This window comes from Halichoeres trimaculatus, unplaced genomic scaffold (genome assembly GCF_033239565.1).
Source record: "Halichoeres trimaculatus isolate MK-OKI-2021-1 unplaced genomic scaffold, fHalTri1.1 fHalTri1_scaffold_1, whole genome shotgun sequence".
NCBI classification, from domain to species: Eukaryota; Metazoa; Chordata; class Actinopteri; order Labriformes; family Labridae; genus Halichoeres; species Halichoeres trimaculatus.
In genome coordinates, this window is record NW_027437179.1 from 35,988,470 (window position 1) to 36,003,304 (window position 14,835).

The 14,835-nt window shown below is 39.2% G+C and overlaps 1 protein-coding gene across 4 annotated transcripts in view; it reads right to left on the reverse strand.

Annotated features, from left to right (window-relative positions):
- The window catches only part of ephb2b (eph receptor B2b), a 238,679-nt gene that overhangs the window by 33,412 nt on the left and 190,432 nt on the right, over positions 1 to 14,835 (reverse strand). For all 4 annotated transcript variants that reach the window (XM_074669379.1, XM_074669361.1, XM_074669370.1 and 1 more), the window contains exons 6-7: positions 4,314 to 4,438; positions 402 to 564 (exon numbers count right to left, since the gene is read on the reverse strand). In XM_074669379.1, coding sequence (XP_074525480.1) covers positions 402 to 564; positions 4,314 to 4,438 — 288 coding nt within the window. The remainder of the gene's footprint in view (positions 1 to 401; positions 565 to 4,313; positions 4,439 to 14,835) is intronic.

Genomic DNA, 14,835 nt, shown 5'->3' on the forward strand with positions numbered 1-14,835 from the left:
TTACTGGATGTTCCTTCTTCTCTGAGTCATGTCAGGGAGCAAAGATAAGACAACTTTGACCTCAGCTTTTACTTTCAGGCTTGTGGTGGTGAGAGGAAAGACACTGACAAGATTTAAAGCCCACAAAAAGGAGAGAAATGTAAATTTATGGCATCTGAATAGTGGAATAATTCGATGTGGATAAACATGTGGAGTGTTTCTCAATCTGAAAAAGACATTAAGGAAGGAGGAATATCATTTCAGGCCACACACTGCTCTGCGTTTGTAGTATTCGATCTGTTTACTTCATAACATGATTCCTTTCATTCCTGCAGCTGTCCGTACACATACGACACGACGTGCAGTGTTCAGGGGGGGATTACAGGCCTGCGTGCTCTGGGGAACATTGGCTGAATTCTCACCCTCAGTCATGGTCTGGAAGTAGAGTTTGCCGCTGTAGCGTCCAAACCCAGCGACGGTGCGGGCCCGGACCTGGAACACGTAGATGCTGCCGGGCTTGAGGTTGCGGATGACCACCGTGTTGGTCGGGCTCCTGATGGCGGTGGCGTTGACTTCTGGTTGGTCCTGGAGATGGAAAAAATGTTAAATATTTGCACTTCTCTCTTACACTCCTATTCTAAAGGCTGAAAACTACAAAATGCAATGTGAATGAGAGACATGTGAGGTGAAAATAAAGAAAGAGTGTCAAAATATTTGGTGAATTTTCACCTGGTGCTTCTGTTATCCTAAGAAAAAGTGTGAAAAACAGTCTTATCAAAAAAAGTGGTCACTTCACGGTCAAACACATATTTGAAAAAAATTAATAACTGTGTTCACACACTATTATTATCACCCTGTAATTTCATTTTTTGCTCTTTTAATAGAAGAAACATTTGATTGACGCGAGGTGTGTTTAGCCTTTGGAAGGGGCTGAAATAATGAATATTCTTTGGCCTCTATAAAGCAAAATAATATTTATGAAGCCTGTTTGTGTTTTGACTCATGCAATTAATCCTGGCAAATTAATTTTAAGCCATTTACCGGTCAATCTTAAAAACATGTTTTTGTACTGCTTTGCATGTGCAGCCTCAGAATAATTTGCATCCCTGATTTATTTGTTTTTGTGGCTTTAATTTCACAACCGTACGAGCTGAACCAGCTCTTTGTTGTGTATAACAACAATCTTCATGTGGCAACAGCAGATTAATCTGAGCTTTCATCTGAGGTTACCTGATGTTAACAGGTAGTTTTATGTGCTAACTTGTCTCTTCTATTGCGTATGTTTTGGTTTTGTGGTTTCACTTTGTTTGGAGAGGTTATGTCTGCACAGGTTTTGAGGTGATTAATCCGGAAATCTTCAATCTGATCTGGCAGCAATGAAAGCATGCTACTGCATTCAAGTTATTACAAACTAAAATAATCTAATTTATTAAAATGAATAGAAAAAATTTAAGGATTTCTAGAATAACCTGCATTTTTTGTCTTATGTAAATGCCTTCATCCCTGCTAATGGAGGATAAAGTACCTGAAAGCCATAGTTGAGTAAGTTACCTCACCAGATAAAAACTTTGATAGAAAGGAAGTCAGCTATTTCAGAATAACTTGGGGAAAAAAACTGTTTTTAAAATATTCCCTGCACTTAAAGATCCTCTGAAGAATTTTGTTGTCTCAAAATGTCTTAAACTGTTTTGCTGGTTTTAAAGGAAGTGATTTACAGAACCCAGTCTGACATTTTTTATTACCACAATAATGAAATTGTGACACACTTAACTTCAGAAAGAGAACAGCAATAATTTTTTTTTGGTTCAACTTTCTAAACTTTCATATGTATGGCCAGGACGGACGCTTAGGCCTGAAAAGCATTTTTCTAATTTCCTACAAGGGGAATTTACGTAGTTACCGTAGCAATACAATAAAAATATTATAAATTACAGTAAGAATATTGAACATTTATAAGATGCAGAATTTCAACACTGACACAACTAAAATTTTGCAGGTTTACAGCCTGTGGAAACATGTCCTGTAAATAATATACAGTGGCGGGCAAAATTATTAGAACACAAGATGCAGGTGTTTTTGTTGAAGAGACTGTTGAAATACCACTCAAACAAATTAAATATCTACAAAGTCACCATAATGTCATAATGATCTATATACCACAGAATAGGGCCATCATGAGGAGATTAAGTTATTTTCCTGATAAAAAGGAAAATTAAAAATGATGGACTGCCCCCCTCAAGTCTGGACCTCAACCCCATTCAGCCAATTTTGTGATGAAATAAAGTGAACACATGTTTTGAACATTCAAAGGAAAGTCTTTGTCCCAAGTTGCAGAAGTCATAGGATAACATCAGTGACTGCTGCAAAAGGTGGACAAATGAAGTATTGAAGTTGAAAGCAAAGCTTGTAAAAAAAAAAAAAAAAAAAAAAAAATTAACGTCATTTTGCTCGGCGCGAAGTGAGGTCTCCACAAAAACTGCTCCCCCTGGTGACTGGCTGCAGTATAGGTTAAAAAAATCCATCTCCCAAGCCATTCCAGATGGGCTGTGGTCAAACTTTAAAAAATGAATACACCTCGTAGAAATGTTTTTCACATCTGATTGTTGTGATGGTTTGAAAATATCATTTGGTTGACTTGAATTGAAGTCCAAGTTCCATTTTCATTAGTTATTAGAGGTTAAAAACAAGGTTTTACGCCACATTCAGGATGATTGACTGCCGTTCTTATGTATTTTTTAAGGGTTGTATAATATGTGGAGGGAGAGCCAAGAAGTGGTTAGATTCTCTAAAGAAAAAAACAAGTATTTTTGTCACCCGGCTCCACACAGATTCTCTCTGAGTCCCTCATAGCCTCTACTGCGCAGACTCTGGCTGCCAATGGCGGCGCCCGTGACAGGGGTATTTTGGCTTCAAAGCCATACAATGGTCCACTCTGTATACAGTCAATTGTTGAAAGTAGATAAATTCAGGAGGACTAACATTTGATATTTAGTGTGCTCTGAGCGGCCATCTGTATGCTTCATCATCAGGATTTGGAAACAGAACAAGGTTAAAGATCAGCCAGGTGTTCTAATAATTTTGGCCACCACTGTAAAAAATATGCTTGTGCACAGATTCAAAATCTATGTAACTTTGACTAGTTAAAATTGTGGAATAAAAAATACAAACATACTTTTTTCAGTACATGTGATGGGACAAAGTTCAGAATTTCAGAGTATTAGACTTTAAGTGAGGTACAGAAACTCCTGGAAAGTACTTAAATAATGTCAATAAAGCACAAGTACTTTGTTACATTACACCACTGATAAATGATCAGTAAATAAACAGTGATGATCAGTTATCAATGGTTTGATTACTCTATTCATGTCTTTTTAAAGCAACAAATGTATCAAGCATCATCTCTGAATTCTGTCATTTCATTCAGCACTGAAACATGTTTTTCTCAGGAAAACAGCACCGACACTGATCCCTACATTTATCCTGTGAAACCACAACACAGCTAATCTGAAGCATGTTCTGTTATTTGAATAAAACCAGGATGTTTGATGAAGCTGCAGGACTTGAGAGGCAGACATCCAGCTGCTGTGGTTCAGAAGGTAGAGTCGGTGGCAGTTTGGGGTCAGGCGGCTTTTCTCAGCCGTTCCCTCTGATGATCAGAGCCGCGTTTCTCAGTCTCCTCTCCGGCGCTCTGACAGGTCTGAGAGCGGAGACTGAGACTGCCTTCAACCCGCTGCTCAGCGCTGGCTTCTGAGCCGCAGCAGGGGCCCGTACAATTGTTATGACAGCTCTCTGCAGCGGTGTCAGAGGGAGGAATTATGCTCCAAAGAGGAGCGGCTCTGCTTGTTGATGAAAGATGACAAATGCTGTGAAGTTTTTGGACATGTGCACACGTGTACATGTGTTCGATTGTGTCCGAGGATGACTGTAAGAGGTTATTGTGCTTGAGTTTGCATCTGCATGTCTTCTTGGGAGAAAATATGCTTATTCGTTGGAGCTCGACCCCTGAACACTATTTTTACAGCAGCCGGCGTTCTATTGTTGCAACCACAAGTCTGTACGCATCAATCCCCAGCGGGCCTGCTGCAGGGCTGAGCGCGGTTTCCTTTCCCAGTGACTGACCGTGATTATAATTGAAAGAGAATGAGCAGAAGTTGTGAGCGGCGTTCAGAAGCTCGGTGCTCGTGCCTCATAGGATGTGCTGCTATGCAAAGGAGCGTGAGGAGATATTCATGAATTTAAATGAAAGACTAAACAAAGGAGTCAGGTTTTACCATTTGCTTTTGAATCATCTAACTGAAGGAAGTGGAACTTATAGAGGAATAATGTGTGGCTACCTTCTCATAGTACTGCAGCTCATAGTCCAGGATGACTCCGTTGGGCTGGTCAGGCTGGGACCAGGACAGGGTGATGCTGTCTGGAGTACGGCTGACCTGGTGCATTATGGAAACAGTGGAAGGAGCTGCAGAGAGACAGAGACAAAGACAGTGTGTTAAGCATGAGACTAAAATCAATCACTCCCCACTTCATAGTCACGCACCGAGGCTTTTACAGCATCTTTAATCTCTCAGCCAAACAGCAGGTTCTGCAAAGGTGTGATACTATAAAATCTATGTAATATACTGCAGACTCCATTTAGGGAGTCTCACGATGAGGCGTGTTCTGCAGGCTGACAAGCTACAACACTGGCTTAACCACAAGAGCATCCTCACGGGACTTCCCAGTGTCGAGTGGGATGTTCTTGTGATTAATTGGTGGGGATTATGGCAGACCACCTTCTTGGAACACGTCACCTAAAAAACTCAACCATGTATTACGTGACATAATTGAGTTTCAACTTCATAAAAAGCAAATAAAGAGATAAAATGAATCCAGATTCTGCCGCAAAGAATCTTAGGCATGCACAGTTTTCATGCAACACATTTGGATTTTATTTCTGTTTTGTTTGTGCAAATGTTAAAGGAGCAGTAAAATATTACTGCAATAGTTTGCACGCTTCAGACTACATATTTTCACTTACCACAGATAAAATGTTATATTTTTATTACCAAACAGTATCCTGAAACTTTTTTCTGTGGCAGAATTTCATCTATATATCTCTCTGACTTGAGTTTTCCTACACTGATGCATTGTAAAAAACTGTAACTGAAAGTGTTATGCTCTTTTATTAGTAGAAAATGTCTTTTCAGACCCAATATGAGCCTCATTTACCTGATTAGTCCAGAAGAATGTCTAATTTCAAGTCATTTACCGACAAAATAACGACAAAATGAGGTCTGAATTGCTTGTAACAACTAAAAAATTCCAATGGAACAAAAAAAAATTGCAAATTTGTTAACTAGTTACAAGCAATTCAGACCTCATTTTTGTCGTTAAATAACTTAAAAACAAGACATATTTCTGGTCTGGTCTGGTGAATGTGGCTCATATTAATTCTAAAATTGATAAGATTTCAACTTTTTGCAGTGTGACCAGCCTTGTGTCTCGAGTGAGAAAGATGTCGCCCAACACCATCACACTCCAGATATTGCTGCATCTTGGTCTTTAAGAACACCAGCCAGGTGCTAATCAAGCACCTGATTGGCAACACCTGGGACCACCAAAAGCTCAAAACAAGAGTAAACAGCAGACTAAGGGCTTGTACACACGTAGCCAGGTATTTTAAAAAACGAATATTCCCCCTTCATTCATTTTTGAAAATACTTTCGTCCACATGCAGGGGGCAAATCTGCCGGTGAGTGCGGCTTGAAACATGCCACACCCAGATTTGGCAGTGCTTTTCAGACGTGAAACCCACGCCCGCCAATCAGAATGAGACCCTGTCATTCAGCTGTGACGCTTGACAACCAAGAACACTGTTTTCTGGCACCTACATGAAACAAGTTTTCCAAAATCTTCACTTTGGTCAGAGTTGTCAGTGACATAAAACTGCAGTTTTGTGTGGATGACAAGCCGAAACGTATAAAAATATATGCGGTGTCCCAAATACCCAGATACATATCAGCCCAAGCTGTTTGGCATTAGCAGAGAAGATCCGGCAAAATTTTCATGGGTCCAACCCACATACTCAGCTCTGCTGCTCATCCCACAAGTGCATGTTCCTTTGATTTGATTTTCATTTATCTTAAACTCCTAGATAGATAGAAAAATAAAAGAACACATTTGTTGCCTAAAAAGCAGGGTCATGTAATAATGAAAGCAACAACCAAGAAAATAAATAAAATAAACATTACTCCAATGTTTAAGAAGGGACAGGAGGAAGCTAAAAGCTTATATATTATAAACCTGCCCCTACTTTCTAATCACATTATTACACACTACAGTGAAAACTCTTACACAGAATAAATACAATCAACATCAGCACCTTCCTCAGAAGTGCTTGAGAACATCTGATGTGAATCTGAGGAAAAAAGAACAAAAACACATTTACATCCTCACATTATAATCTATTGATATTGCTCTTGAATTCTGTACTGCTTGATAAACATTTGTTGAAGTTTTTTATATGGTGCTGCACATTTTAAGCTTGATATCAAGACTGTTCCAAAGTAATACCTGACAAACTACCCTTCTTAATACCCTTTATAGATGTGGCTCCATTCAGAAGGGAAATAAACAGGCTTTCCATTGGCGTAAGATTTATTTCCAAGAAGCGTTGTTACAACAAAGATATACTCTACTAAACCTAAGTTGCCTTATCCCAAAGAGTTAAAACAAAAGCACTTTCCCATAACATGTGACAGATTTTGAAAAGAACAGCAAAGGTCAGCGGCTAAAGAAGCCTGCACATGTTGAAGCATCTGAGAACAGACCTGCTAACAACAAAAAGTTCTCCCAAACTTAAAAGAGAAGCAGATAAAGAACCTAAAACGTTTCCAAAAAGATGGACATTGCAGGTTTTCAAATGCAACCTACCTGATGTACATGGAAAAACTGCAACTCTGAGCTTGTATAGTCTGAAGTATCATTACAAGACAAAATAAGAAGAGTATGCACCACTGAGGGGCATAAATGGCCTTAGCAATTTAGGTCGCACCACATGAGGTTAGCTCCCCACTCTCACCCTGTCCAAAGCCTGAAAAGGAACTTACAAAAAATAAAATACACCACCAGCAAGGATAATTTCTGCAGCATGCTAATGCATTTGAGGTTTACTTTTCAGCACTATAGATATTAAAACTGATCCCTGATCATAACAGGCTGGTCACACTGGTGCAAACAGAGATATATGGCGAAAAATGTGGATCTAGAAGTTTTTTCTGCACAGAAAACACCTGAACACCTGACATGAGTAGGAAGTAAAACTACACTCTTATGCTGCTTTCTTGTAGAACTTGAACTTATGAGTGTTTCTCCTGGAAGATGAAAGTGCTCTGAGCCAGTTTGATCTTTGCTTTAAAGTATTTTCTTCCTAAGTACACATTCGAGTCTGTGCGTCTGAGATAAGCATGAAAATCAACATCTAAAAACTTTGATTCCTGCAGGGCAACACAGATGACTTCATCACCCTTGTTTATGTTTAAGCACACTTTCATTCACCTTAAAGAGGTTTAAAAAATGCTGTTTGTTTTGCATCCCAGAGATTTAAGAGAACATCACAAAATTTACTTTCACTAATTCACTTTTCTCACATTCCCACAGATTTTATTTCCTTTTTTGTCATGCCAACTGAAGTTAAGTGTGTGAAGTTGACTAAACGACGTGTCACCTCATGGGTGGCCCATTTTAGCCGCTCTTTCTTGCTGATCTACAACCTCGCCCATTCTTTTTAGCCCGACCATGAGGTCAGGGAGGCGTGATCACCCCGACTCCTCCAACAACCATTAAGATTAGTTCAGGGTGCCGTGGGTCGGTGTAAAGCTAAGAGAGCTGAAGATAAAACGCTCTGTCTGGGGAGCCTGGCAGGGCCTGCAGGCCAGTGTGTGTGTGCGTGAGTGTGTGTATGAGTGTGTGTGTGTAAAAGGGTTGGCCGGTTCAGGAGTGAGACAGAAGGAGGGGTGCAGGGCGAGATTTATGGAGCCCGAGCCCCATGCTCATCCCCTGCAGGCCCGTGCGGCACACACACGCAGCGTTCAGCCAGCAGCACAGTGGCTCCCCTGAGTCCGTGCTATAAAGGGGAGAGTCTCTGCAGCGGCACGCGTTCTCTGTGGAAAATCCACCGGCTGGGAAACTACATCTGACACGCCTCCATAATCTCAGAATAAAGGGCTGCATGTGTGGGGATTTATATACTGGTTTATCAACCTTTAACATCATGATACTTCATTAATATTTTTTTTACAATTTTAAAAGCGATCAATTCCTCATATCGTCCTATGTTCTTTGTGTTTTGTGTGATTAACATCCTGATCCTTACCAAATGACTGATGAAATCCAATCCCTGGTGTTTTGTTGCGTAAATGTTTTTGTCTTCATATTATTGGTCTGAAAAACTAATACAAATTTCTGCCCTTGTGGGAAACAAAAGATTTATTTCATCCTTCTCTATTCCAAAACACAAATTGCCACCAGCAGTTTTTTCTTAAGAGACAAACTTTTTCATCACCATGAAATGAGATATGGTGTGTCCATCAACTTTTTACAACTCCCACTGATAGTTCTCTCCGCTGACCTGACTAGAAAATAAAACCCAGCATCATCTATAAAGCCAAAAAAAAGTAGTTTCTTATATTTTCTAGTATCTTTGACTTTGTTAGACAGAATGGCTGAAACACAGTGAGTAGAAAGCAGGGGGGTACACGGAGCAACAGATCAGGACTAGCGACAGCTGTAACTTCTGTACGTTCAGTTTAAGGAGTGTGTATTTAAACCACTGTGCCAAGCCAACATCCTAACACACTTTTTTTTCTTTCATAAAATTTGGATTTCTTTGAACATGACTTCACAAAATCTGCAGCTCTTTTTTCCTTCCACCATGGCTTTCTTTTTCTGAACAAGCAAGCAAAAGCAACCTCCGGCCATAAGACATGAAGCCTGAGATGAACTGCAGTTCTTTAGGTGTCCACTAGAGGCTGGCTGCAGAAACACCTGAGACCACAAACACACCAGGCCAAAAAAAAGATTTCATAAGCATGTCTGCATTTGGGTAAATTTTGTATAACTTGTTATCAAACATATACGTTTTTCTCATGCAGGGGGATGGCTGACTTGACTTACAGGTGAGATTATGTCCGTTTGTTATCTAGTCTAGGTTAGTGAAAGTGGTTTTCTAGTAACCCATAAAGGTGAGTGCCTGTGGAAACCTCTGACCTGCTCCATTTCTACACCACCTGTAGATCCCTCACCTCTTCTGATCTGGGTTTACTTGTTGCTCATTGTGTAACTAAAATCCGAAGTGATGAGTTTGTGGCTTCAGTGCTTTGGGACTCTCTACTGATGCAAAATACTCCTCAGACACATTTTTAAGAACAGCTTTAGACTGATCAGGATTAGGGGCCCACCATCACCCTGAAACTCAAATTGAGGAAATTTTACAATTACTTTACAATTTTCCTTTGCTTACACAGCATTCAGTATGGCGTATATCAACAGCTTCCTGCACAAAACAAACAGAGGTTTTAATCCTCCTTAGTCTTTAGTTTAACAAATTCTGTATCTCATGTAGTCGTAGTCACAGTGTGTGGGTCTTCTGCAGTGTTAAATGTCGGGTGTCAATTAGCATTACATGGGATTATCACCACCTATTGCTAAGGTGTGTAACTAAACGTCATTCCGCTGAATAAAAAAGATCCCCTTTAAAATAAAAGTACAGGCTATTTTTTTGTCACATTTTTTTTAAGACCAAGCAAAGACACTGGACATAGGATACTATCAGATAACATTTGGTAAAGTTGTAGTTGTTTTTTATGTTTTTCTGTGCTTTTACTTAAAAAAAAACATTGATTCATTTATTTATTCATTTCATTTCATTTATTTTGTTATATCTTATTTATTTATTTTTTATCTATTTATTAATTAATTAATTAATTAATTTTTTGGGGGTGGGCATTATTGTTGTTTGTTTAATCTGTATTGTTTTTTTTTTTTTTTCAATTCTACACCTTCTTTACTTTGCATGCATCAGTTAAATGTTAAACAAATTCCATATCTGACGCTTTTATTTGGTTTGTTGGAGGTTTTACTTCATGTTTTGATGCAAAGACATGATAAAATGTAAAACTAGAAAAGCACTTAAAGAGCACAGACCCCCGCCATGCATATTGTGATTGTCATGCAACACTTTAGCCCTACTTTAATGTTATACTCCCTTTCAGCAGATTGTCTGCTACAATTTGGTGTTAGTTCCAGGTTTGTACCATGATCATGACTTGTATTGTTTTGCAAAGCAATCCGACTATTTATCCTGAAGTTATATACACATATGGTAAAAAAAGGCCCTATCTCACGATGATAAAGAATCCCTTAAAAAGTCTTGGATCCAGACAGTGATCTGGATCACCTCCAAAATTTAACCATTTCTTACTTATCACATTTTGAACATTTCCTGAAAATTTCATGTAGATCCGTTGGTTTTTGGTGGAGGTGATTAACCATCAACATGTTAAATTGCAAGAAAATAAATTCTTCCTCTGAAGATTAATGTGATTAAGAATTATTCTAACCATCCATGTGTATGTTGTATTCCTGGTTTAAAGTATAGCTGTATTGATTTTCTCTCCCTCTCCCTGGTGTATTACACTAATACTGTTGTTGTTTGTGTCTCCAGAAGCAGGTGATAAAATATGGCCTGTGAGTGACCACCAGGAGTCAGAGCCTCTGATAAAAAGTCCCTTTAATACCTTTACTCATTCTCATCAGCTAATCAGCACTGCCTCGCGTGCCCTCCGACCCAAACAGAAGCATCCATCTGAGCCAACAAATTATGATGTCTCATATAATCTGTGATAGTCGAGGTGCTGAGTGTGTCCTCATGTGCTGCTGCCAGGAGATAATAAATGTAGGCTCAGTATTTCATCCCAGCAAAGCACTTACACCGCGATGGCCCCTGCGTCTCCCTGTACATACATCATGCCTCCTTCCTTCCTGCAGCCGGAGGTACAATAATGTACAGACAGCAGTCGCAGGAATCTCCTCCATCTCGGCGTGCTCTCTAGTTTGTTTGCAGTCACAAGACGACAGCCTAATAAGGCAAACAGTTCCTCTAAAGGGAGCTCACGAGTATCCCATTACGGATGTTCATATATTCAAGACTGCCACATGGCCTTTTCCTGCATAGCATTTCCATTAAACACACGGAGCAGCCATGCCCAGAAACCTGATCCAGGGCCGCGGAAACAAAGGCAGCTCATGTATTCATGTACAAAGGATGGACGCATGCCAACATGAAAAGCTGTTGGAGGAGAACACTGCGGTTTTCTGCTGCTAAAGGACGACTTCCAGACAGCGGGGTGGCCGTCGCCACGTCTGAGAAACCGACGAGGGTTTGGTGTAACAGAAAACAAACTGAGATTGAATTAAAGGAGGAAACTCAGAGCGAGGACATTAGAGCGCTTAAAACACAAAGTGTTGAAACATTGGCGTGGTGGATAAAGTAGCGATCCAGCTGTGTTCTGTATTTGAAGTCGATTTAGTACACGCATTTCAAGCTAAGCTGACATTCCACCAATTGGCCGAGGAATGCAGCGGTATGCCAAGGCCTACAGCAACGCTTCACATATGAAAACCATTTTCCTACATCTAATTTATGAACTCAAATCTACAAGTCTGCATTGTGCTCCAAATCTCCAACTTTTCTCCTTTAAACTGTAATTTCAAAGGCCAGAGCAACTACGTGGTTTTCATCGTGTCAACACGGCTCTCTGAGTTATTCTGCTAAATACACGTTCAAGTCCCCCTCTTTGTTGGTTCAGCCATTATTTCTAACCCGACCCATTAAATGGGATTAGAAATTAAAAACAAATACATAAGGAAGTTTCCCAGCCGTTTATGAAGTGGGAGCCAAAGCTTCATAAACGTTGTCGAGTCAGATCAGCTTCTTCAGAGCTCCACTTTCACTGCACTCTTTATTTTTAGGTTTCCATCAATGAATGCTCCATTCATGTTCCCAAATGTAATGAAGCGCTTATTATGACAAAGACAGGGATTGTATGTTTATGTAATTAAATTAGATGGCTGAATTGGAAGATAAATAGCATTGATGAGTATGTCTGGATGCTGTGTGTGTGTGTGTGTTTCCCAGGCAGCAGACAGAAGAGGGGTGAGGAAAGTAGACTTTTCATCCCCAAAGTAAGGCTTTGAATGGAGCCCTGATGTTTGATAACCTTAAATATGAGGTGTTGAAATGATCCTGTAGGCTAAAAACACTTGAATAAACCTTAAAATGAATGTTAAATGTGAGTTGTATCACTGCCTTTTGGCTGACTACCCGTGAGTCCAGCTCTGCTTGAGGTTTCTGCTTCTTCAAAGTGAATATTTCTTATGGATTAATGTTGGGTGGAGAATCCAGGCTTACTTTTTCTTTCTGTATCTATATTTCTAATTAGAAAAAGCATAACTATTCATTGTGGTTTGGCACTGCACAAGAAAATTTGATTAATATAATAAAATGCAATTCATTATGGAACTAAATACTAGGTCTGGGACAATGTGCTATTCATGCGATTTGATTCTAGTCCAATTTTTGGGGTGCCAATTCGATTTAAATTGCGATTATTCAAATTACGATTTTTGTAATTGAAAAAGTCAAATGATGATGATGATGATGTCTACAGACTAAATCAGGAGCCATGTTTTCCCATAAAATGCACATCACTTGAGTCAGAGAGAAACATTTCACCTCCTGCTGGAGAAAATTGGTAACTTTTTCCCAATCCAGTTTATAAACAAAGACTGAAATGAAGAATTTGAATAAAAAAAATAAATTACAAAGATTCCCAATTTTGATATTGCCAAACAAAACACCCCAAAATGTCATATTAATGATTTTTTTCTCCCACCCCAATTTACTACAAAGGACCAGAGTTGAGTAGTGTGGTATGGTGCCATATGATAGGAGCTAATAAAATAGGGCATTATGGGATACAAAACTAGAGAATATCAACACAAAACTTAACAAGTCAATATGATTCCTTCCTTTGATGATTTGATAGGATACGTCTGAGTACTATCTGATTTGTTTTGGTTCAGTAAGATACTGAACGGAGTCCATATATACAGTATAATAATATTAATAATAATGCAACAGCGTAAGAGAAATGCCTTTCATACACTTTGTTGCTTATGGATGACTGTTTTGACCCTAGTGCTGACAAACTTAAGGTGTTGCAGGGCCTGCAAGCTGAACCTCTCTGATTGGTGGAGCAGCCACAGTGGACCCTCCATCCACAAAAAGGTGACACCTAGCTGTGATTGACTTGGTTTTAGGGATGATCTATACCACTTTTTTTGCAGACCAATACCAGTTCGAGCACTCCCTCTTGAGTACTCACTGATACCAAGTACTGATACTACTAGTACTTCTGAAACATAAAATTTAAATTAACAGTGACATATTATTTTAAGTCCAAATAAAACACAAACAACTGTCTCTGAGTTAAGATTTTTTTTTTTTTTGGTAAATATTAAAAAAAAAAATAAAAGTGCACAATAAAACTAGCAGCTATCAGAGTTTAGTATTTTTTAAAGTAAATGAAAGTGCAAGATAAAACAGTTTAACTGTTACCTCTCCCTGGTTCATTCATGTTGTCTGAACAGGACTTGATGCACATTTGCCGTGGTGTTAAACTGCAGCAATTAGCAGCAACTAGTGGCAAGGAGGACTTGCTCTACATAAGATTTTCTTGCCTCGAGTATCTGCTGCTGGTATCTGCAGCCTTCACGAGTACTGATACCTTGATGAAAGGCTGGTATCGGTACTCGCCCATCCCTACTTGGTTTGATAACTTCTAAACGATGGTTTTCTTTGAGCCTGATAGTGTGAATGTGTCTCTGTCAGCTCCCGGTGTTCCAGTTTAAATAGTGACCCTGTAAACTAGAGACCTTCAGAAGTGGATGTCCAGTTTACAAAAGCTGCTGAAACACCGAAGAAATCCTCAGGATTACTTTCTATCACTACCTTCTCTATGTCATTATCTCCTTATCAGATAAGTATTTATTGATCATTTAAAGCAGTTTGGGAAGGATGATAACAGACAATACCAAATATTCATCACATCAAAATAAATAAATAAATAAATGAGCAGCATTTGGCAGAAAAATGTGATCAGATGATCCTCAATCCTTGTTTTGAAATCTTCCAAACTGACAAAAATAATCTAGTTTTAGGCTGGCCTTGAAGCCCAAACCAGACTGAAGGAAAAAAACACAATAAAAGATGTATTAGATGCTATGTATCTGCTCTGGCTGTGTCAGTATAGCTTTTTTTTTTTTTTTTTTTATCGCCCATGTGGCTGCAAGTCAGTCAAGGACAAGCCTTCAATCTTTGAATCCATAACGGTTCAGTTTTCCTTTCCTGTCTGCTTTAGCTCAAACATTTTGACAGTTTAGCGTGATTTGCATGGCTGCATTTGCCAAGGTTTTTTTTCACCCGTTAAAATAGGTCTTGTTTGATTCTAAGGAGAGGACATACGATAAGTGATAGTTCTCCATTGAATCAAAGCAGAAGAATCAAACGTATTTTAGAAAACGTGGCAGAACTCTGAGGTAAGGTGTAAATGTAAACAGCTGTCATACCCAAAAGCTCTCCTGAAGAACGGTAATGAAGTCTTTGTGCCTGATTTCTTATGAACAGATTGCGTTCAGTCTTTTCATCCCTAATAAATCTGTCTGCAAACACCTCGGTGATAATGAGAGACAGTAAAGAGTGAGAGTACCGGGGCTCTTTATGGGAGGATCCATTTGAAACGTTCAAGGTTGTGTATC